The sequence below is a fragment of the Phyllobates terribilis genome, unplaced genomic scaffold (genome assembly GCF_046119375.1).
Source record: "Phyllobates terribilis strain yellow unplaced genomic scaffold, ASM4611937v1 Scaffold_5__5_contigs__length_657084704, whole genome shotgun sequence".
Taxonomy (NCBI): Eukaryota; Metazoa; Chordata; class Amphibia; order Anura; family Dendrobatidae; genus Phyllobates; species Phyllobates terribilis.
This window is the reverse complement of record NW_027362765.1, coordinates 231,399,536-231,425,127: the sequence shown is the minus strand read 5'-3', so window position 1 is coordinate 231,425,127 and position 25,592 is coordinate 231,399,536. Positions and strand designations below refer to the sequence as shown.

Genomic DNA, 25,592 nt, shown 5'->3' with positions numbered 1-25,592 from the left:
TCAGCATCACGGATGAGATCCACCCATACGAGTCTATGAAAATCACGGATAGTGCACAGATTGTATCAGTATGACGCCCTTGTACTGTCTGTGATTAAGATTGCAATGGATAAAAGCTTTGTAATTTATTTATTTTTCCAGAAAATACTTGGATCCAAAACACTGCTGATACTCATAACATTTTTTTTGCGTATGTGAAAAATCACTGATGTCTGAATGAGGCCTTACAGTCAACATTTATCTGTTAGAATACAGATAAATAGAAAGAATGGTATTAGATTATGTGCACACAGTTTCTTTCACGGCAGTGGTTTTACTGAAGTGGCTTCACCAGCGGTATTGCTGTCGTTCTTGCACTGGATCTGCATATTTTCCTTGTGGAAGCCGCATGAAGAATGAACATGTTACTTCTTTTAACCACTTCAAGGTTTCCGAACATAAGACGGAACACGTGCACAGCAATATCGTTTTAACATTGCTGTGCATTATGTTCATTTTATGGGACTTTTTTTCGGTGCTTTTGTAGGCTACTTCTGATGAATTAGCCTGAAAATGACATTGTGTGCACGTAGGTGTTTTGTTCCTGAAGCTTTTTTCTCCAGCCTTTTGTTTTGATAGTGTCCAGTTTGGAGCGAATCCCATTAAGAGCTACTTCAAAAAAGTAACATTCATTTTATTTTTTTTTCCACCAGGCATTTTTTAAATCCTTAAGTGGAAAAAAAACAAGGCTCACAACACTGAACATGTGAACAGCAATTCAATTTACAATAGAAATGAATAAGAAGGGCATTCCAATAATATTTTAAGCTATTTTTGACACGTTTCAGAGTGGATCCACTCCAAATAAACTCTGTGTGCACATACCATAACGTGCATATAGAGCTCTGGATTTTTACCAGTTGTCTGTATTATATACCCTAGTTCAACTACTATAACTTCTGGCTTTTTAAATTAATTCTTACCCTTAGGCACTTTGAATTATTGTCTTGAGACTAATCTCTGCGGTCACTGAGGTTCATGCCAGGTCCTTCACAGCAGTTGACGCTTTCTGTTTTGGCTGATAGATGAAGAACTGGGGACATCCATAAGAAATCTCTGATAGGGTATTTGTTATATAAAACAAACAAAAAAAAAAGTAATGTGTAGGATAATGGTCCTGGATGGTATCTAAACTTAGCTTTCTAAACCAAATATTACATTGATGTGAGATGTTCACATGACAATGTATAGCTTTCATTTTTTATGTCTTAACACAGTCAACCAAAAACTTCTGGATAAAATTAAACATATGGATATATTCATCATGATGATCGTATGGATTCTGCCACTATACCAGCGAGATCAGAGATCAGCGTCAGGAGCTTGGCTGACACACATAGTCAGACTCCTTCTGAAATTGAGACCACTATCCCCACAGTTTAACTCCTTAGATGCTTCAGTCAATTGCAGCCTGGGTCTAGTGCAATTTATTGTATAAGTGATCAGGCTTTGCAACGTTCCAATATTCTAGTGGGACTACAAAAGTTAAGACATTTCATAAAATGGTAAAAAATAGAAAAACAATATAGAAAAACAATAATCACCATTTCTCCTTATCAGTTGCCATATTATGTAAAAAAATAATAAAAAAAGAAACATGCTAAGGCTAAGTGAACACTAGCCATTGTCCAGATGGATAGCAAAAATGTATACTGTATGGAATATGTTTCTTTGCAGTGGCCCCATACAAGCCAGATGGAGTCCAAAAGGACACACTTATGGACACGTTACAGTATATGTTGAGAAAAGCTATGGACGTATATTGTAGGCTAAATGCACAGGCTCACTATGCACCTAGCTTTAATCAGTACCAAAATGTGTAATAATCCCAACTATACAAATATCATATTACTTATTGCAATGCTGCTTCTCAAAACATAGAATAAAAATGATATATACCCCAAAATGGAACCAATGAAAACATCAACTCATCCAGCGAAAAAAGAAGCCTTCCTACAGCTTCAATGGTGAAAAAATCAAAAAGACAACATGGCTCTTAAAATACGGTGACAGAAAACATTTAAAGGGAACCTGTCACCACAAAAAACGCCATTAACCTGCAGATATTGGGTTAATCAGCATGTTAATAGCATTATTAACCTGCCCGGTACCGGCACTTACCCGAGCACTGCGGGGATAAAATAAATTTTATTCCCCCAGCAGCATTCCGAGGGGTGCCCCCGTCGCTGGTTCAGCACTTGGATAGCACTCGGCCGTGTTAGGTTATGTGTACACGATCAATAATCGCTGCTGATTGGACGCAGCGTGCTTGCACTGCGTGCAATGCGCAGCGGCAGGATGTTACAGCATAGTGGATGGGATTTCAAGAAATCCCATGCCCACTATGCGTCTCTGTGCACCTGTGGATCACCCGCGGACACGGACATGCGATGCGTCTTTGCAGACCGCAGCAAGGAATTATATCAATGTAATGTATTGATTGCAGTGCATCAGCATGGTTCAATGAACACATGCGGATTCACCTGCGTGCAGCGCTTTGGACGAAGCATAAAGTATACTGCATTCAAAGCGCAGCCAATACCGACCATGTGCACATACCCTTATACGGCAGTGTGAGTGAGCCCTAATACTGAGCCACTAAATAAAGTTAACATACCATTTATACTACAGTGAATGCTCCAAAATTTTTTTTATCAGAGGTCCACTCTGACAAAATAGTATAGGCTGCAGCCAATTAGCGGCCACTGATTGGCTGCAGCCCTCGAATAACATAATATAATCGCTGGACCGATGCTGGTTTGGGAGAGGAGTATAAATTTTTCTTATTTTTTCTGAGACACAGGTATTTAAGAAGTGATTTTCGAAGTAGAGAACAAGTCCTTTAAAAACAAAATATTGCAGTCGTTTAAGGGGTTAAATTAGGTCTGGACTGTGCATATATCCCTTCCAGTCTGACGAACAGACTGCCAAAGCCTGTGGGAGTCATCATCACCATGCGGAATGGTATGGACACTATGTCATGTGTGAGGTGGCAGGCGATGGGCCTTACACCTGCGCAGCTTGGGAAGAGATACTCTGTTTAGTTAGTGGCTGGATGACCCAGGAGTTTATTTTTGTACAGTGTTGTACTTGTTTTGCCGTATCAGAAAATAATGAAGATGGTTTTGTTCTTTACCATGTTGGAGTAAAAGTTTGCCCTCTGCCAACCTTGCTACCCAGAAGATGCCATCCAATGAGCTAATTTGCTTAGATACTAATATGTCCAATGATGATAATTGCCATCGCTATCTCTGCACAAACTTCTATGCTTCAAAAAAAATCACAAACACTTCTGTTATTCCATAAACACTGAGGGACCATTTCTCTTGGATTTATCTAATGGGGCAATCATTAGGGCTCAGCTTCAGATCCATGCCCAACTTATGGCACTTCACTCTGCAAGAAACAAGAGCAGCCTGAGCTAATGACAAGACTACCGTGCTGCGTGTAGATGCTATGAATAGGGCATTTCGTTGACTTAGTATAAGATGACCGCCAATTCCAGATCTTAAAAAGTGCTAGCTTTAATGTTTTAAGCTGGCTGTAGACATAGGTTCATTTTTGTCTCTAACATCTGATTTCTACTTTCGTTATATCAGCTAAAAGTAAAAAAAAAAAAAGATTAGACGAACTTAAGATCTCTTGTCTGTTGCCAGATTTACAGCCACTTTACAAGTACATGGGAATAGGTAAAAATTGTAATAATCTATTAGATCAGGTTTACGGGGTAATATCTCTAAAGTTTGGGATCCCTTTATGGAATTTCAATCATTTCAAATCTAAAACAAATTGGTAATCCAAAGTATAGCCCTGGTGGTCCAGAGGATTATTAATTCTCATTCCAGGTTGTCTATGGGATAAATGTAATAGTGTAACTCAGTGCTTCCCAAACTTCTTCAACAAGAAAGATTTTGTTTGCATGCACTTCACTTTTTGATGTCTTTAAGTCCGAGCTAAATTTTTAAAATCTGACATGTCACTTTATGTGGTTATAACTCCAGAATGTTTTGGCATATCCCATTAATTTTGAGAGTGTTTTTTGGGACATATTGTACTTTATGTTAGTGGTAAATTAAGACATTTTGAAACTTTGAATGTTTATACCTTTAATCTAGATAGTCATACCACACAAAAAAAGTTAATAAATAACATTTCCATCATGTCTGCTTTACATCCGCACTATTTGTAAAATGTCCTTTTAATTTTTTAGAATATTAGAAGGTTTAAAAATGTAGCAGTAATTTTTCATTTTTTTCAAGGAAATTTACGAAACATTTTTTTTTAGGAACCTATTCAGTTTTGAAATGACTTTTGGGGACATATGTATTGGAAAACTCACAAAAGTGATACCATTTAAAAAAAACAGCACCCCTCGACATGTTCAAAACTGCTGCAGTTTATTATTTCTTTCAGTGCTTTTCAGGAATTAACACAAATGTTGCTAACAATTGAACTGGTCTCTATAGCTAAGGTCATTACTTGTACGTGGCAATATCAGGGAGCCAATGTGGTTAAAAAAGGAGCCCCCAAACTCTGTTAACCATCTAGCTGCTGTTGTCACTATTGACAACAGAATCTAAGGTGTTAACATGGCTGATGCGAGCATTGTGTCAGCTATAGTGTGCAGCTGACAGCTGCTGAATTTTAACCCATCGGGGGTTGCTATTCTCTTATATCTTAGGTTAGTAAAAAAGACGTATTTGTGGTCACTAAGGAGTTAATATAGTGTGGTAAGTGAATTTTAGTGTGTGAAATTAGAGGTACACAACCATGTGTCATTCACACTATATAGACAAAAGTATTGGGACTCACCTCTCAATCATTTAATTCAGATTTTTCATTCAGTTCCACTACCACAGATATATTAAATCCAACCCCTCGTCATTCAGCCTGCCTTCACTAACATTTGTGAAAGAATGGGTCATGCTAAGAAGCTCACTGAAGCGTGATAATGTAATAGGACACTGCAGTTGTAACAAGTCAGTTTATTACATTTCTTGAATCCTAAATTAAATATTCCACCATCAACTATATTATTATAAAGTGGAAGAATTTAAGAACCACAGCAACTCAGCCATGAAGTGGAGACCATGTAACTGATCTCCTCTGGCATTATTATCAGCACAGAAAACTGTGTGCCAGGAGCTTCCTGACATGGCTAAGCAGCTGCATGCAAGCCTTACATCACCAAGCACAATGCCAAGCGTCAGATGGAGATGTACAAAGCACACTGCCATTGGTCTCTTCAGTGACGAATAACGATTTTCTATCTGGAATCTGATGGACAAGTCTGGGTTTGGCGAAAGAAAAGAGAACTTTTCCTGCCTGACTTCATTGTGCCATCTGTGGAAGAGAAATATGGGGTTGCTTTTCAAGGGTTGGATAAAGCTTCTTAGTTCCATTGAAGGAAAATCTTACTACTTCTACATGACAAAAAATTTGGACAATAGTAAGCTTTCAATTTTGTGTGAACAGTTTGGGGAAAGCCAGTGGCGTAACTAGAGTCTGATGGGCCCCAGTGCAAGATTTTGACTGGGGCTCCCCCATCCTGAACATATGATATACATATATATGTCCTCCATCCTGGTATATACTGTATGTCCCTCATTCTGGCCCCATTCTGGTATATATATTGCCCATTCTGCTATATGTCCCTTATCCTGGGCCCCATCCTGGTATATCTATCCCCAATCTTGGTATATGTCCCCCGTTCTGCTGGTGTATAATAAAGTATAATGCACCCCATAGTCATCCATAGTAGTATAATGCACCCCATAGTCATCCTATAAAGTATAATGCACCCCCATAGCCATCCATAAAGTATAATTCACCCCCATAGTCATCCTATAAAGTATAATGCACCCCTATAGCCATCCATAAAGTATAATTCACCCCATAGTCATCCTATAAAGTATAATGCACCCCCATAGTCATTCTATAAAGTATAATGCACCCCCATTGTCATTCATAGTAGTATAATGCACACCCATTGTCATCCATAGTACTATAATGCCCCCCATAGTCATATATAATAGTATAATGCACCCCATAGTCATCTCATAAAGTATAATGCACCCCATTGCCATCCATAGTAGTATAATGCATTCCCATTGTCATCCATAGTAGTATAATGCATCCACATTGTCATCAATAGTATCATAATGCACCTCATTGTCATCCATAGTATAATGCACCCCATTGTTATCCATAGTAGTATAATGCACCCCCATTGTCATCCATAGTAGTATAATGCACCCCCATTGTCATCCATAGTATAATGCACCCCCATTGGCATCCATAGTAGTATAATGCATTCCCATTGGCATCCATAGTAGTATAATGCATCCACATTGTCATCAATAGTAGTATAATGCACCCCATTGTTATCCATAGTAGTATAATGCACCCCCATTGTCATCCATAGTAGTATAATGCACCCCCATTGGCATCCATAGTAGTATAATGCATCTCATATATTAAAAAAATAAATAAATTCTCACCGTTCCTTCCCTCCAGCGCTGTGCGCGTCCTCTTGTGAAGGCAGCAGCTGACTCTGGCATGAGACAGGAGTGTGTGATGTCGCTGCCATGCGCCACGTCACGTGCACGTGACGTCAGCTGCTGGCCTCTGATTGGCCGGCAGTGTGGATTGTGGTGCACGGACCCGCGCGCTGCAATACACTTCAACTGTATGACTGTATGTGCGTCTGAGGACGCACATTCAGTTGAAGCTTTGGTGGCGTCGGCGGGCCCCAGCCCTCACCCACTAGGCCCCTGACCCGCCGGGTCATTATGCCACTGGGGGAAGCCCTTTTCTGTTCCAGCATGACTAAGCCTCAGTGCACAAACCACTGTGCACTGTGGAAGGTGTGTTAGTTGCAAAATGGGTCACCAACTCCATGTTAATGCCTGTGGATTTAGAAGGAAATTTCTAAACATTCACTTGGTGTAATGTGGGCAACACGGTGGCTCAGTGGTTAGTGAGGTTGCTTTGCACTGGGGTCCTGGATTCAGATCCCACCAAGAACAACATCTTCAAGGAGTTTGTATGTTCTCCCCGTGTTTATCTGGGTTTCCTCCTACACTCCAAAGACATACTGAGAGGGAATTTAGGTTGTGAGCCCCAATGGGGGCAGTGATGACAATATCTGTAAAGCACTGTGCAATATGATGGTGCTATATAAGTAAGCATAATAATGTGTAGGTGTCCCAATACTTTTGTCCATTTAGTGCAAGGCGACTGCTACCCCTGTATTTATCTATGCCCCTGAGATATATAGTAAATGCTCAAATTTGCAAGTAAAGGTAGTATTAAAATTGTTTCTAATAGATTAACCCCTTCCGACATGGCTATTTTCCATTTTGTGTTTTATTTTTTTCCTCTTCTTCTTCAAGAGGCATGGTTTTTTATTTTTCCGTCAATATAGCCATCTGACAGCTAGTTTTTTGCGAGACAAGTTGTACTTTTGAATTACACCATTCATTTTATCATGTGAAGTACTGTAAAGCTGGGGAAAGAATTCCAAATGCAGCAAAATTGCAAAAAAAGGGAGATTCCATAATTGTTTTTTTGGGATTTTTTACTTACCATATTCACTTTCCAGTAAAATTCACCTGGCAATATGATTTTCCAGGTCAGTCCATTTACAGAGATGCCAAACATGCATAGTTATTTTTTTTTGTTTGAGTGACAAAAAAATTTGCTTGTGTCGCCACTCGCCATTTTCATTTTTTTATATCTTTAAAAACATTTTTTTTCACTGTATTTGTTAGTCCCCTCAGGGGACTTTAACCAACGATCGTCCAATTACTTGTGCTATATTCAGCAATACTAAAGTATTTTTGTATATAGACACACCTATAACCACTATCCATATAAATAATCCAAAAAGCTAATATATTGCTCTATATATAGCTAAAATCACAGTCTGCTTTCACAGGAGTACTATCATGACAGGCATTAGGGTGTTCAGCAGACCCCAGCAGTCATGCCACCATGCCAGTAGTCATGCCTGCAATCGCGTCACATGGGCACCAATGGGCGCATGGCATGATGCACCCCCCTGCCAGAGCGCTGTAAATGCTGCTGTCAGAGATTGACAGTGGCAATTAACAAAATAACAGCCGCAAGCGGAGCTCCACTCCATTTGCGGCTGTTAGAGACAGATGATGGCTGAATATTACAGCCATCATCTGCCAAGAAAAATGCAGGCTCAGTTTCTGAGTTCGCATCAAAGTCACGGAGCCGGCATATGATGTAACTGTACGTCATATGTCGTAAGGGGTTAATATAACCATGTAGGCCACAACCACTGATTCTACAAAATGGCACCAAATGTTGGCGATACATTATTGTTTTGTTCCTCTAGGAAAAATAAAATTAATGGATTTGGACCAAAATAAGGATAAGTGCCTACCATGGTGTAGCAAATAGTGTAAATACATAATATGAACTGGTGGTTTTGCAAAATGTCTTAGAGACCAGAGGTAGAGCTGAAATCTGCACCCTACACTGACTTTTTGACAAATATCAATGGCTGTCACCGCCTGACATACAGGAAGCTCTAGTGACAGGATATCCAGTTGATACCCTGAGAATTTGTCGGGGGCAAGTGAACAGAGAATAAGTGAGGTCGCTGAGCTTAGAAGGGTTATTCTTTTGAAAGTTAAGAAGCTTGAGGTGGTTTTTGCTCACCTCTTATGCGAGAAAACCAGTTAATAGTATAACACATTCCACCTAATCTTGCGGGTCTTCACGCTTCCTTTTCGCATTAGGCACAGCTCCTATAGAATTTATTATAGAAAACTATAGTGAAATCTATTTAGTTTGGAACCCTATATCTTGACATTTATACACAATATTGGTTTATAATCTGGAGTTACTTAAAAGAAAAGCATCATAAGGGTCAAAAGGAAAAATGAAAGGGCAGAAGTTCTGGTAAATAGAGTGATTGACTGTATTAAATCCCCCCATGCATTGCATCTGTGTGATTCATTTTGATAATTGATTGCACTCATCAGTGACGTTGCCTTGCAGAATAACATCCTACATCATCTGCATTGCTTTCTATGTGTTCCTTTGTTTGACTTCCACACTCCATAAAATCTATACTGTTAGATAATTGCTGAACTATAAAATTGATCCTAGTGTATGAGTCTAAAGGCCCCCATACACATTAGACAGATATCTCTCCCGACTCCCCCACATACAGGAACACTGTGTTCTCTATGTGAGAGCTGCTGTGAGACTTTTCTGAAGCGGTTTATATCCTAAACTAATTAAAAGATCGGCAGTTGAATTTCCAACCACCAAATCCTTCTCTTTCCCAATATCATCTGTTGGGGTAAAGCTGGTAGGCCTCATCCCGAGATTGTTAGCCAATCCTGCCAAATTCAGTGAGTTTTCCCAACTCCTTTCTAATGTGCTTGGGGCCTTAAAGGGAGCGTGTCACTCGATTCATGCTATCCAAACCATGAGCAGCATGTATCAGAAACTGGCTGCGAGCTCTGGCGTTTCAAAGAAAATATAGTTTGAAGAGCTGGACTTGCACCACAGGGAGAGACAAGATGAGTCCAATACGGTATCCGGTTGTTTTTGTAGTCTTTATCAAGTATCTCCCTATCTATACACATGGAAGAGCGTTGTCAGTCCACTAGAGCGAAGCACTGAGAATTCGGCTGGGTACTGTATCGGACTTGTCTTGTATCTCCTTAAAGGGAATTTATCAGCAGGTTTTTGCTATGTAAGCTGAAGACAGCATGCTGTAGGGGTTAAAACACAGATTTCAGCAATGCCTCCCATATCAACCTCTGTGGTTTTGTTTGCTTAGAATGATTGTTTCAGCACCAGTAGCTTATCATTGCTGTGACTAGCTGGTTGAGTGAGCCCTGGTCTGACACTCCCCCTCCTGTGATAGGCAGCTCACTGTCTATAGACATTGTATATGGAGAGCCTCGTGTGGGCGGGGTTAGCTTCCTCAGCTCTGCTGCATTGCTTAATCTTAAAATACTGATTGTGTCTGAACGGATGCACCCAGTAAACTAAGTGATACATCATTGGATGCTGCTTCTCTTTGTCTACATCAGGCTGCTCTCAGATGAAGTAGCAAAAACCTGCTGACAGATTCCCTTTAAGGTCCCACTGTGAAAACGATGTTTTCTCTGAAATGCATACCTGGCGGTAATCATGCAGCCAGGCTTTGACTCATGCTGCTTGAGGCTTGGGCACCATGAATCGAGTGACAGGTTCCTTTTAAGAAAGTGAAATTGTATGCCTAATTGGGGACAGACCTGGGTGACATTGTGGTTGAAGGATTAGCATTATTGTCCTTGGTATGATCCTGCAGCAGTTTATATGTCCATCCTGTGTTTATATGGACTTGTATTGAGGATAGGGACTTTTTAAATGGTGACAATCTCTGTACAGCTCTGTAGAATATGTTGGTGCTATTACATTAAACTATTCTGATTGGTGATGAATGATCTACTACCGATAATTATGTTTATTTTCTGTTTGTTATAGGGTACCTAAGATAAGAGGATAGAAATCAGATGACCTTATTGCTTCACATGTATCAATGTTCAGCTCATTGGCAGTAACACTGTGAAAAGAAGCCTCTGTGAAATGGAAAGTATTAGGTATTATTGCATGTTTACCTTGGTACACAACTTTACCATCTGTATACTGTGTTTCAATAAACGAGGAATATGTTGCTAGACGACAGCATTGAGAAACTATGTATAGACGTCAGGAAACTTATATTACATACCAAAGAGCGAATGATGAGCACTTCTCAGACCATTCTAAATACGGCATCAGCCTCCGACTGGGGATGTGGGTTCACCAGAGGAATTGATTTTTATGGCTATCACCCTACACCTGTACAAAATAACTGCATGTCCACTTACTTTTTACAAAAAATGTACACTTGGAATCAAAATGATTCAACCCTCTTTGCAAATTTCCATAGATATTTAAATTTTTTTTTTACAAACGTTTTGCAGTTTATAAACAAGTGGTGTCTCCAAGTTCATCTGAAAAGGCCCTATTCACTATTGCATTTGCACCTGTTTTTTGTGGGGGTTTTGGTGTTTTGTGCCACTTTACTTTATTTTGTTTGCCCCATATTCACTTTACTATTTGCGGTTTTTGGCACTTTTTCATGTATTCACAAAGTCACAGATTTTGCCACAAATGTACTTCAGTCTCCCTAGTAGTAATTTTATGTATGCCTGAAATATTGGCACACATATTGCAACATTTTAATGGAACATGCAACGGTTTGCACGAAAGAGTCGCAAAACTGGTTAAAGACAAAAATAAAGAACTTCTAAACCACATGGGCCATTTTTATGAATTTGGCACATAAAAAGGTCAGTGAATACAACAAGTAAGAAAATGAGTTAAAAAAAAACTTCAAATGAAGAATTAGGCTTAAAATGCCACTTTTAATGACTACTGCAGTCTCAAAAATATTTAACTCTTTTGTCACAGGGATTCCGCGACAGAGAGCGGCCAGAAGATCGTATCATCTGGTGACAAAATCCTGCACTGACTAGAACTGCTTCACCATGCAAACAATGCAGGTTTATGTCTTGCTATATCATTGCAAGGGTTAATCAGTTCAGTTGATCTCCTGGAACTCTCCATCCTGAATTGCCTCAGCTGTTCTGTGTTGGCCACTCCCCTCCTGGAATATATGCTCGCTACTGGCACTTGGGAGTTGCCAGTGATAGATCCACTTCCTGGTTAGGTGTTGGAGGAGAAAGTCAGTGTTTGGAGTTGGTGGTTGGAGAGTTGTTCAGATTTCTGCTTGGAGTTGGTTTGCATGCTTATCCTCATCCTCTCCCATTTGGTTTCTCCTACCTATCCTTCCCCATGTTCCACTCTGTTGTTTTGTGAGTACAGGGCCGACTCCAGGTTTTCGTAGGCCCCCGCCGAAAGAGTCTCAGTGGGTCCCTTTAACACATACCATGATTCATGATGCACAGATACGGCAGAGAAATATACAGTACAGACCAAAAGTTTGGACACACCTTCTCATTTAAAGATTTTTCTGTATTTTCATGACTATGAAAATTGTACATTCACACTGAAGGCATCAAAACTATGAATTAACACATGTGGAATTATATACTTAACAAAAAAGTGTGAAACAACTGAAAATATGTCTTATATTCTAGGTTCTTCAAAGTAGCCACCTTTTGCTTTGATGACTGCTTTGCACACTCTTGGCATTCTCTTGATGAGCTTCAAGAGGTAGTCACCGGAAATGGTCTTCCAACAATCTTGAAGGAGTTCCCAGAGATGCTTAGCACTTGTTGGCCCTTTTGCCTTCACTGTGCGGTCCAGCTCACCCCAAACCATCTCGATTGGGTTCAGGTCTGGTGACTGTGGAGGCCAGGTCATCTGGCGTAGCACCCCATCACTCTCCTTCTTGGTCAAATAGCCCTTACACAGCCTGGAGGTGTGTTTGGGGTCATTGTCCTGTTGAAAAATAAATGATGGTCCAATTAAACACAAACCGGATGGAATAGCATGCTGTGGTAGCCATGCTGGTTCAGTATGCCTTCAATTTTGAATAATTCCCCAACAGTGTCACCAGCAAAGCCCCCCCCACACCATCACACCTCCTCCTCCATGCTTCACGGTGGGAACCAGGCATGTAGAGTCCATCCGTTCACCTTTTCTGCGTCGCACAAAGACACGGTGGTTGGAACCAAAGATCTCAAATTTAGACTCATCAGACCAAAGCACAGATTTCCACTGGTCTAATGTCCATTCCTTGTGTTCTTTAGCCTAAACTAGTCTCTTCTGCTTGCTGCCTGTCCTTAGCAGTGGTTTCCTAGCAGCTATTTTACCATGAAGGCCTGCTGCACAAAGTCTCCTCTTAACGGTTGTTGAAGAGATGTGTCTGCTGCTAGAACTCTGTGTGGCATTGACCTGGTCTCTAATCTTAGCTGCTGTTAACCTGCGATTTCTGAGGCTGGTGACTCGGATAAACTTATCCTCAGAAGCTGAGGTGACTCTTGGTCTTCCTTTCCTGGGGCGGTCCTCATGTGAGCCAGTTTCTTTGTAGCGCTTGATGGTTTTTGCAACTGCACTTGGGGACACTTTCAAAGTTTTCCCAATTTTTCGCACTGACTGACCTTCATTTCTTAAAGTAATGATGGCCACTCGTTTTTCTTTACTTAGCTGCTTTTTTCTTGCCATAATACAAATTCTAACAGTCTATTCAGTAGGACTATTAGCTGTGTATCCACCAGACTTCTGCACAACCCAACTCATGGTCCCAACCCCATTTATAAAGCAAGAAATCCCACTTATTAAACCTGACAGGGCACACCTGTGAAGTGAAAACCATTTCCGGTGACTACCTCTTGAAGCTCATCAAGAGAATGCCAAGAGTGTGCAAAGCAGTCATCAAAGCAAAAGGTGGCTACTTTGAAGAACCTAGAATATAAGACATATTTTCAGTTGTTTCACACTTTTTTGTTAAGTATATAATTCCACATGTGTTAATTGATAGTTTTGATGCCTTCAGTGTGAATGTACAATTTTCAAAGTCATGAAAATACAGAAAAATCTTTAAATGAGAAGGTGTGTCCAAACTTTTGGTCTGTACTGTAGGTATAGTACAATGCAAAGATTTCACTTATTACATTACATGAGTGATATCTATTGTAAATTCTACAATAGCTCAGAAACCGGCGAATCCTCGCAGAGCACAGTGCGTGCCCTGGGGGGATTCAAAAGTTTTCATTTTAGACTGGACAATATTATGGTCATTACATAGTCCTGCATACAGTATTATGGGCACTACATAGTCCTCCATACAGTATAATGAGCCCCATATATTGCTCTATACATAATGGGCCCATATAATGCTGCATATAGAATAATGGCCCCATATAATGCTCATTACAGAATAATGGGCCCCATATAATGCTCCATACAGTATAATGGGCCCCATATAGTGCTCCATACATAATGGCCCCATATAATTCTGCATACAGAATAATGGGCCCCATATAATGTTAATATTGATCAATATCATATTCGGGCTACTTAAAGGAATTTTCCTTTTTATATATATTATATACAAAAGAAGAATATATAAGCCTCGATTCACAATTTGTTTTTGACAGAATTATGGCGAAAACACTTTGCTAAGTCGCAATATAAAAAATTCCCCTCAATGACTAGCTAATGTTTCTTATTTTTATTTTGGTTTTGTATGCACATTATTTTCTTTCCATATGCACATTTTTTTCAGCAATGCATTTAATGTTTGGAGAGTTGAGGGGAATTTTTTATAATAAAAATTGATACTAATTATTTATCCCTTTGTATGTATTGATGTGCTCATTAGCTCTGTTTTTTTTTTTTAGCAATATTCCATATTCCAGTAGAGCACCCAAATCATTTACTTTTTTAGATAATTACAGTATTACGTTTTCCTTAAGCGTGGCCCTATATCTTTTTGTTATTCTTGTAAGTCGCAATATTTTTGTGCAATTTTAAGTTGCGCAAATTTATGGGCAGAGCTGGGACAGGGCGGAACTGAGGCATGACATCACAGCTCATCTAATTCATGATGAGCTGCGGTGTACCTTACACCAGAAATCTTACTCCAGTCTCTGACTGGAGTAAGATTTGTGGTGAGGCACACACCACTTTTCAGAAGAGCCGGATTCATGAAGAGGTGCTTCAAATGAATGAGGCACGTCTGACTCCAGTACGTCCTGGAACCTTTATAATAATAAGTTATATATACCTCCCTTCCCACTCGCTGTACAGTGCAGGACCCTGGACTATCCTGTGAATCAGCTCATAAAAACAGATCTTAACGACAAGTCATTGGCTCCAAAATTAGGTCCAAATGAGGTTGTGTTCTCTGAATCTTTTCAATATGTTCAACCTTAATTTTTTTGTAGCTTCTTGGGAGCATAACCTTTATAAAGTCATCCCCTTTCACCTCGTGCTGTTCATGACTTATTAGCTCCTTTCGCTGGTGACATGTTTCTGGTGTTAAGTTCCCTACAGACTTTTCTTTCAAGCATCTTGATGAGTTTTTCAGATTTGGAGGCTATAGTTTGGCCAATTATAAATCATGGACATTTACCTTCAGTATCTTCTCTTCAGTGTATGTATGTTCACATTTCTACCCCTCTGATCTGAAGACAGATCATAAAATATTATATTTTGTACTGTAGCAAGGAGGAGGACACTGAGGTGCTGTCAATCAGACTATGTGGACAGTGATTGAGTATAAACATTCACAAAGGATTATGTAGCCGATCTAACATGGATTTTACACACCAACCTCATCAGATCTAAGAGGTCTGTATAATAATGTATGCAATTTGTATTGTGTCATCTTGTGCACACCTCCTTTAAATCAGAAATTCCTGATAAGGTGTTTTAAAAGTGGTTGTCTAAATCTCTAAACACTTTTTTTTCTAGAAGACAAAATCAAAACCTTAACATTTAAGATTGATACTACTAACACCCTACTATGACTCCACTGTACTTTATTTAAAGGGGTATACAATGTAAGAAAGAAGGCTCAAAATAAAATAGAATAAAGCAGGAAAGGCACTAATGTACACATACATCCCCCACAGAATGAATTATAAGTCACATATTACCCTGTACATAGCAGCAGAATCTGTGCACATACTGTAGTATCCACATACTCTGCAGTACACAGGATAGTACGTAATGGTACATAATATACTATGACTGCAGAAGGTCATATATCATACCAGTCACATATTATACTGTATATAATATGTGATGTCTTGTAGAGGGGTACAGGATCAGTCTTGTTCAAGACTGTATTCTCAGGACTGTAGTCACTCTGCTGAGATTCAGCGTGAGATACTTTATAGCAGCAGCTTGAACTTTCATACAGACAAGATCGCATTGACAGAATGACCCGATCTGCATGAAAGATCAAGCTGCTGCTGTAATTCACACAGAATCTTAGCTGAGTGACCACGAGCACTGCAATACTGTATTCTACACTGGACTGATTCAGCGATGAAAGGTGTCCTGGCACTTCACCTACTCATTATACAAACAGTAGAAGTATCCTCCGCAGCAGCACCATCCTGAGCTGACAATCCTGCTACATGACATTGTTCTTATACAAACGCCTCCTAATGATGGCCCATTTAAAACCAATCTGGTACAAAGAGCCAACTCCCTTCTGCGAATGATGGGAAACGGCATTTGCGAAAACCACTTGCAATTTCTGAATGGTTCTTACTAAGGGTAAAATGATAGTGTGCGGTTGGTGATGCGACCAAAACTCCACCCACGCAGCTGGAAATATGCTCTGTCATTGGCTGGCTAAAGGTGAGCAGATTTTGCACTGTATCGGACTGTGGTGATATTACCTTAAATATCTATTCCTCTGCTGATGGACATACAGTGGGGAAAATAAGTATTTGATACACTGCCGATTTTGCAAGTTTCCCACCTACAAAGAATGGAGAGGTCTGTCATTTTTATCATCGGTACACTTCACCTGTGAGAGACAGAATCTAAAAAAAAAAACAGAAAATCACATTGTATGATTCTTGAATAATTAAATTGCATTTTATTGCATGAAATAAGTATTTGATTCAATAGAAAAACAGACCTTAATATTTGTTTACAAATAAAGATCAAATGTTTCCTGTAGTTCTTGACCAAGTTTGCACACACTGCAGCAGGGATTTTGGCCCACTACTCTATACAAATCTTCTCCAGATCTTTCAGGTTTCGGGGCTGTCGCTGGGCAACATTGCGTTTCAGCAGGACCTTGAAATGCTTCTTACGGAACCACGCCTTAGTTGCCCTGACTGTGTGGATCATTGTCAAGCTGGAAGACCCAGCCATAACCCAACTTTAATGCTCTTACTCAGGGAAGGAGGATGTTGCGCAAAATCTCGCGATACAAGACCTCATCCCCGTCTGACCACATGACCTTCTCCTATGCATCCTCTGGATCATCCAGATGGTCATTGGTGAACTTCAAGTGGGCCTGGACATGTGATTACGTGAGCAGGGGGACCTTGCGTGCCCTGCAGGATTGTAATCCATGACGACGTAGTGTTTTACTAATGGTAATGTTTGAAACTGTGGTCCCATCTCTCTTCAGGTCATTGACCAGGTACTCTTGTATAGTTCTGGGTTGATTCCTGACCTTTCTCAGAATCAACCTTACCCCACAAGGTGAGATGTAGAATGGAGCCACAGACCGGGGAAGATTGATAGTCATCTTGTGTTTCTTCCATTTTCTAATAATTGTGCCAACAATTGTTTCCTTCTTACCAAGCTGCTTTTCTATTGTCCTGTAGCCCATCTCAGCCTTGTGCAGGTCTTCAATTTTGTCCCTGGTGTCCTTAGACAGCTCTTTGGTCTTGGCCATGGTGGAGACTTTGGAGTGTGATTGATTGTATGGACAGGTGTCTTTTATACAGGTAATAAGTTCAAACAGGTGAGATTAATACAGTTAATGAGTGCAAAGTAGGAGGGCTTCTTAAAGAAAAAGTAACAGGTCTGTGAAAGCCAGAATTCTTGCTTGCTGGCAGGTGATCAGATACTTATTTCATGCAGTAAAATGCAATTTAATTATTCAAAAATCATACAATGTGATTTTCTGTTTTTTTTTTTATTTTAGATTGTGTCTCACGCAGTTGAGACTATGATAAAAATTGAAGACCTCTCCGTTCTTTGTAGATGGGAAAACTTGCAAAATCTGCAGTGTACCAAATACTTATTTTCCCCTCTGTATTTAATGGGGATCCAAAATAAAAAAATCTTTTTGTCACGCAGAGCTAAATGATCCAGATCGCAAAAAAAAGAGCTTGAGTGCCCTTGACTAGTACCTCCCTGTATGGCCCTAAGCAGTACTTTATACCACTCCATGGTCTCCTTCACACCCTGCTGTACCCTCAACTGGGCACTGATGTTAGCATCGCCTCAAGGGGTGGAGTTCATATTGATTTCACAATTCTGGCCAAAAGCAGAGTCATGCTAAAGAGAAAGTTTTGATTTACAAATATTGATGCAAAATACAGACCAAAGTACTGCTTTTTGAAAGTTGTCTAAAAATGTACACTTTCAGAGAATCAACAACAGATCTATCCCAAAACGAAAAAAAATGAATAAATCAATAGAAAAAAACAACAAACGTCCTCTATAAACATACTATACTTATAGATGTTTTTTGGTTACGGAAATTTCCTCTCCCCATACCGCAGTTAGTTTTAAGAAGCAAACAAACTGTGCTTTAGGTCTAATTCATATGTCCTTGTTTTTTCATATATGCAAAAAATGGTCAGAGTTTCATCAGTATTTGGTCAGTGTCGCTTTTTACCATCAGTGATTCATCAGTGATTTTTACATATGAAAAAATAAATAAATTGCAAACCATAGATTTTAAAGGGTGCATGTTCTATTTGTGAAAACTACAGACAGGATGTCTGAATGAGGCATTAGTTGCGCCTATTTTGAAGTCTACTTTTTCGTCCGTTTTGTCTCTGTTCACCATCATGTGCATGTTTTTTGTAATCCAGATGTTTGTGGTTGATTCATTATTTGTGAATTTTTAAAAATTCGCAATTTTTTTTGCCCCAAGTTTACTCCAGTTTACTCTCCCCCTCGGAGTGATTTGGTGATAAAATTAGTAACAAATACCAGAAGATTTAAAAAAATTGACTTAAAAACCCTCACAAATGATGAATGGGGCCCAATATGTTTTACAGCCACGTTTATTTTTAGAAATCGTTCTCAAACAAACAATTACCTGGACAAATAACCTTTCTAGGGGCTGACTGGCGTTGGGCAGAATGTTTGAATGTATTTAAATTTGTAGATTCATCACACTATGTTCTGAAATTATTAGTATTGAGTATATAAAACCTATAGATCATCACGGCGTGATTTCACAGTTAGGTGGGAGGCCGTAGAATAGCGTGTGCACCAGGAAGTTACAAGCAAGCATACTCATTTAGGAAGTAAGCAGTTCCCTGTAGACATAAACCACAACTTTGTATTTGTGAAAAACCTTAACTTTGGTGAACTTCTCTTTTGATTGATTTCTGCAAATCAAATATATTGACTACAAACTACTACTATCATTCTTTGTATTACAACCTGACAGATACCTGCTATTACAGAAGTTTACATACTCACTCACACACAGGTAAATCACATGTCTTATTTTCTGTTAAATTCATAAGTAAAAGACTTTTCTTTTTCTAGCAGTGTTTTTTTATATCAGTTGTAGATGACTGGTATTTAACCTAATGCCTCTAATTGCACTGAAGTAATACAAGATGGGTACAACTATGCAGCTTGCTCACTCACCCCCGTAACACCCACACACAGGTTTGAAATATATTTGGCACCTGCCATGTGCAGAACTTTTTTGCTTGTTAACCAAGAACCTTAGGTCATGTCTATTCGTTCAGTATTTGGTGATTTTTCTACCTCAGTATGTGTAAGCCAAAACCAGGAGCGGGTGATAAATACAGAAGTGGTGACGTGTTTCTATTACTTTTCCTGATTTTTCCACTCCTGGGTTTGGCTTACACATGCTAAGGTAAGAAACTCAGCAAATATTCAACGTGTGCACGTGGCCTTAATCTCCAACCTTTAGTTTTCTGGCTACAACTCCCAACCTGCCATAACAGTGGCATGCAGAGTCATTTTTGTGTGTGAAAAAGGCTGAAACTTTTGGGGCTCGTTCACACTGCTGTATATTTTGTCGTGTGGCAGAATTGGGCTGATTATGGTAATGACACTGGGCTCAAACTCTGTCAGAGTTTGAGCCAAGAGTCATCTTACTGTGATCGCATGAGAGAATCACAGCAGAGGTGCGGAGAAGATGGAGAACTTAATTTCTCTATCTTCTCCATTGACATCATGACACGACATGATGGCTGTCATTCGAGTGCAGTCCAATGTTTCACTCGCACCCATACACTTGCATGGGTGCCCGTGATCTGATTATTGGAGGCACTTACAGCATGCTGCGATTGAGTTCTCATGCCGAATCGTAATGAGAAAAAAATTGCAGGTCTACACTGCCCCATAGTATAACATTGGGCCGAGTGCTATCTGATAAAACACCAGAGAGCACTCGGCCGTGTTATACACCAGTGTCAGTGTGCCCTTAGGGAATGTTGACATCACATCTTGCTCACACAGTTGGCCACTCTGTCGAGGGTCTTGTAGGATCCCATGAAAAAAGCCTTTCGGACGTTCCCCCAACAGAGCCATAGACTTCAGCTATCATACGGAGTCTCCAAAACATGCAACTTTGGATTCTGTTTGAGCTTTTTTTTTATTGTACTTGATATCAGAAATGAAAAACGCAGTGGACTGCTCTGTTGTCTCAAACTTTAAAGATAAAGCCAAAATGAAAAGAGAGACCACAAAGTTGCATGTTTTAGACTCCGTTTAATAATTCAATTCCATGACTCCGTTGGGGGCATCCAAATCTCACTTTTCTGGGGTTCAGCTATAATTTCCAACAGAGCCACAAGCCAAAACATGATGGGAACCTGACTTCAGTAGCAATTCACCTTTATTTTACAGCCCCCTTGCTTGCACTGTGAACTTAATGTTGTCATTGACACACCATGAGATTTACACAGCCACCTGTCATTCTCCACCCTAGCAAGACGGGCACAGGTTTTATTGCCTTAGATGCAAGAACATTTCACCAGATATTAAAAGTTATCCATCAGTGACCTTTATCATTTATAGAACAGTAACATTATAACCTAGAAAGCTTCCAGCAAACTTAGTTAATCCCAGGCATACAGAGAACTTAAGGCTATGTGCCATGGAGTTTTTTCAAAGTGGTCGAAAACATAGGCCCCGATTCATCAAGAGCGGCTTTGTTCACGCTGATCTTGATGAGGAGATGTGCTGGAGTCAGAAGCTCCAGATTTATGAAGAGGACTCTTCATGAATCAGGAACGTCGAACGAGTGGTGTGCGCCTCAGCACAGATCCTTGTCCATTCCTTGCTGGAGTAAGATATGTGTCATAGCGAATGTCGGCACTCATCATGAATTTGAAGAGCTGCAGTCCCATCGCCCCCATCCTGCCACAGCTGCACCCACTTTGTTGGATGTGGCCAAAAATGGCGTGAGAATGCCAAAAGTTGCAAAATGTTAGCTCACCCTCGAGTTGCACTAAAATATTGTGACTTTTCAAAGTTTTTTTTACGCCAAAATACTGGTGTAAAAGCTTTTATGAATCAGGGTTAAAGAGTGTTGTAATGGAAACTGTATCAATAAACTCTTTTTCTTGGGAGGGGTTTTTCATTTCCTGAAGCGGTTTTGAAGAGTTTTTCCATGTGTTTTTGAACAGTTTCTTTCCCTGAAGCGGTTTTTCTTGCATCCTTCTGAATGGACAGCGCTTACTTTGCACCTTTCAAAAAAAGTAACATGCACCTTCTTTTTACCCAGCAGACGTTTTTCAAAACCTTCAGAAGACTGAACATATGATCAGCAAAGTAATTTTGGAGTAGAAATTATTAGGAAGAGTCTTTCGTGCATTTTTGAGTGATTTTGTATTCAGGTATCTTTTGGAGCGGACCCCTCTAACAGACTCCTCAAAGGACTCTGCGTGCACTGCATGTAGTAAATGTGCATGTTACTTGGACCTTTTAAAGGCTGTGTTTCTCTTCTATTACACTTGTTTAGTTCACCCATCTATTGATATAAAATAAGTGCCTGAAAAATACTTATACCTTTCTCCCGGATATGTGGCATTAGGTAGAATGTTTCAAAGAAAGTTTAGGAAACTTTAGAAATGATGTAGAATTCATGGAGTCCAACTATGGCATTTACAATAAAATGAATTTCTTGCTTTTTGCATTAATTGCTTATTGTACAGTTTTGTGAATTGAGCAACTCATTGAATGAACCCGTGATGAACGTATAAAGGACAGATTATGGTTTTCTAGAAGGCAAAGTTTTATCTGATGCCACATTTAGGGTGGCACTGAGTATTTGGCAATATTTGCATTAAGTTATCCTCTCTTCCTTTCTTCTAGCATTGCCCTGATGTGAGATACCAGTCTGTTTGCCTACAATTCTCTTGACATAGATTGTACCGTTACTAGTCACGTTTGCAGCTGCTTCTATTTCTAATCTATTGCCTGGAGGAATGAGCTGGGGGTCATCTGATACTTATTCTTCTCAGCCCTTGTCATAAATCCGGGGGCTCCAGCTCTGGCAGGGGGAGGGCTTGCTTATAGAGAGGGGGCTGGCAAGTACTGGAAATTCCCTTTAACTATTTACAGTGAGAAGAGTACCATGTGTTCATACTTGTCACTGACCCCTCCCTCTTTACCTGGCCTTTTATTTTTGTGTTGGCCCCCCCTTCCTATGACACAGGCTAAATTTGGTGAAATGTCTGTCCCTCCAATCAGGGGTTAGCTGGCATAGGATTGGAAGTGGGGGGGTGTAGTAGTTAGTGGCATCCAATCAGGGCAGAAGTGGGAGCAGGTGTGTGAATGGGCACAGTACAAATTAGAGGCAACTCTTTAGGAGGAAGCTTTGGGTGTCTGTATTGAGGAGCTAGCAGACACCTCTTGCCTCTCCATTCTCTCCATAGGCATTAGGGTGACCCACCAAGATGGTAAGTGAGCAGAGACCTTTGGATTATTCCTATGGGAAAGTAATGCTGGAGCGGTGCCGGGTGACTTTTACTGTTTACAAAAATGGCAGCGGTGTCCACAGTAACATTCCATGTAATGAATAGTCCACATGGGCTCAGTCATTAGTCATTTCAGAAATAACTCTCGTCATCAAGAAGGGTCTCGCTGTCTGGAGAGTGAAGGATGGGAATCAATAGTCACCTGTTCCGTGGGCTCTCGCTGAACACTGTAGTTCTGTAATTCTTGATATATACTGAATACGGTAGAACGTTCTCCCTTGTGCGGATATTCCTAGAGGGAAATGTAGCCACTGGTAATTTTCCATACGGCTGACCTTTAAAGATGAGCAACTGTGTCTCAGATGCAAATTATTTTCTGACTAATGTAGCTGTGACTTGAGCTCCAAGTGTTCTAGAGAGCAAGGTTATTGATCTTGGAAGAATCTGATTTATCCAGTGTCAGGGTGTCTTTCAACACCTTCGTTCTGATATTCCAGGCATAGGATGGATGGAAGTTTTTCATGGGACTGTACAATCTGAATTCTGTCGGTTCTGCTTATTAATGACAATTCAAATAGGCGCAGATGTAGCAGAGCTGAATTTGCTGCTGAGTTGTTTAACACTGTATCCTTGCATTAGTTATCTCGGGTTTACGTAGAGTCCTATGGAGAATGGTACATATTACACTGATTTGTGTGAGTTGCAAATTTAGTTCTGCTATATATAAATTTAGATCTGCCACATCTGGAGACTATGGGCTTATTGATGGCGAAGTCTGTCTACACCACATTTATATGTAGCGAGGAGTAATAGATGAGTTGTGGTTAAGGTTAGCGCCTTTATAGGGGTGAGTCAGGACTTTTTGGAGAAGGTGTGGTGCCCATATTGCATTACATGGTGTTTATAGAGGAGATAAGTGTGACAAGGGGATCAGCATAATGAACAAAGAACTACAAATATAATGCTGCAGTGTAACCAATTCATCGGCAATATTGGGATAAGGAAGCGAGTATTGGCAAAATCATATTGGGGTCCTACTTGGTTATCTAGGGGTATTCACACACGGCAGCAGCTAGAAATCCAGCTATACATGTAGCTAGAAGCTGTTGATTCTAGTGATTAGAAAGCTAATGAGTAGGGGTCAAGGCTTAGGAGTGAAAGGTTGTCTGATATGAGGATACGAGGTGCCAAAGCTGTCACTGCCGTATTATGTGAGAAGTATGTGTCAGAAACGATTGGCTTCTAACACATGGGTAAGATTGATGTGACTGTTCCATTGCTGCGTGGTTATCATTGGGCTTATAATTAATAGATGATATATAAATATATATTGCTGATATTTAAATGTGATTTATTAATGAGGTATAATAGCTGTTTTTTAAAGAGAGATACAGAACTCTGGTACAGAGGATGGAAGAAATACTTGTCAGAAAAACACAAATGCTGTTCTTGTTAGTAAGAGCTCATGCACATGGACATATAACGGCTTTTGTTTGACCTCTGAATAAGGCTACAAGGACCCATAGAGTTACATGGATCTATTCACACATCCGTGAAAATCACGGATCTGACTGTGAGATTGAGAACAAGTCCTATTCTGATCCGATTTTGTGGTTAAGAATATGACATACTCAATGGGTCTGTGTGCTGGCCGATCAAAAATCCACATTTGTGAATGTAGTCTAATACAGAGACGAAATATGGCACCCATATCTTTTTATAGGGCTAGAACTATATGACTACATTCCAGTGATATCATTGCAAAGGCAGAAGGAAATTAGGTGGAATCCTGCACGCTGTATCATATTTATTCTTCTCTGGAAGCATTGCTGCTAGGAAAAAATATCTTATAGGATGGTGACATATTACGTCTCATACTCTGGCACAGGGATCCGTTTACATGGACGGCTGTATGTGTGGATCTGTAGGGCTTTTTTTTATCTTTACAAAAATTTTGAAAAAAAAATTCAAACAAAATGATTTATGTAAAAAAATGACTTAAAATTTGTAGAATTACAATTAGGGCTCGCTCTCACTTCCGATTAAATTGAACAAATGCAATCTGATAAAAAATCAGATTGCATTCGGTCCAATGCTAATCTATAAGTGTCTGCTCATATGCAGTTTTTTTTAGCTCTGATCAGATTGTGATCAGAGTGAAAAAAAAAAAAAACGCAGCATGCTGCGATTACATGCGGAATTGATCCCCCTTGTCCTATTTAATAGATTCCCCTTGTCCACTTTTACTCATCCCCAGTCCCTATCTATTTGCCTTATCCCCCACCATATTTAATTAACCCCTGTCCATAATTAATTGATTGATTCCCCAGACCACAATTAATTATTTCCCCAGTCCATATTTATTGATATTATTGATACTTATTGATCCCCAGTCCTTAGTTAATTGACCCACCGTCCATACCTATTTATTTGCTTTACCCCCCATCCTATTTAATTAAACCCCCTGTCCATAATTAATTGATTGATTCCCTAGTCCACAATTAATTATTTCCCCAGTCCATACTTATTGATCCCAGTCCATAGTTAATCGACACACCGTCCATACTTAATTAATCCACCTGACCCACTCAGCTGATCCCCCGTCCATACTTAATTGATACTTAATTGATCCCCCGTCCATACTTAACTGATCCCGCGCCGATATCTAATCGATACACTTGCACATCCCTAATTGATCCCCGTCCATACACCTATATATAAATAATTGTGTTTTGTACTTGTACATATATACTGACTGTATCCCCATATTTAGAATGACGTCCATGTTGGCCGGAGCCGTGCAGTGTACATCTTGCGCAATGTATGCATTCCCTGAGCTACCGCTCAGGGATCCATACTGCTGCGAGAGATGTGAGCATATCG

The 25,592-nt window shown here is 39.9% G+C and overlaps 1 protein-coding gene and 1 long non-coding RNA gene across 2 annotated transcripts in view; both read left to right on the top strand.

Moving 5' to 3' along the window:
* The window catches only part of LOC141271077 (uncharacterized), a 46,386-nt gene extending 34,762 nt beyond the window's left edge, over positions 1-11,624 (top strand). Inside the window, exons 2-3 of the long non-coding RNA XR_012321821.1 lie at positions 10,561-10,676; positions 11,533-11,624. This is a non-coding gene — a long non-coding RNA (uncharacterized lncRNA). The remainder of the gene's footprint in view (positions 1-10,560; positions 10,677-11,532) is intronic.
* Positions 11,625-22,532: 10,908 nt separating this feature from the next.
* The window catches only part of TNNC2 (troponin C2, fast skeletal type), a 50,870-nt gene continuing 47,810 nt past the window's right edge, over positions 22,533-25,592 (top strand). The window contains exon 1 of the mRNA XM_073681182.1: positions 22,533-22,691. Within this exon, the coding sequence (XP_073537283.1) occupies positions 22,689-22,691 (3 nt within the window). The 5' untranslated portion in view covers positions 22,533-22,688. The remainder of the gene's footprint in view (positions 22,692-25,592) is intronic.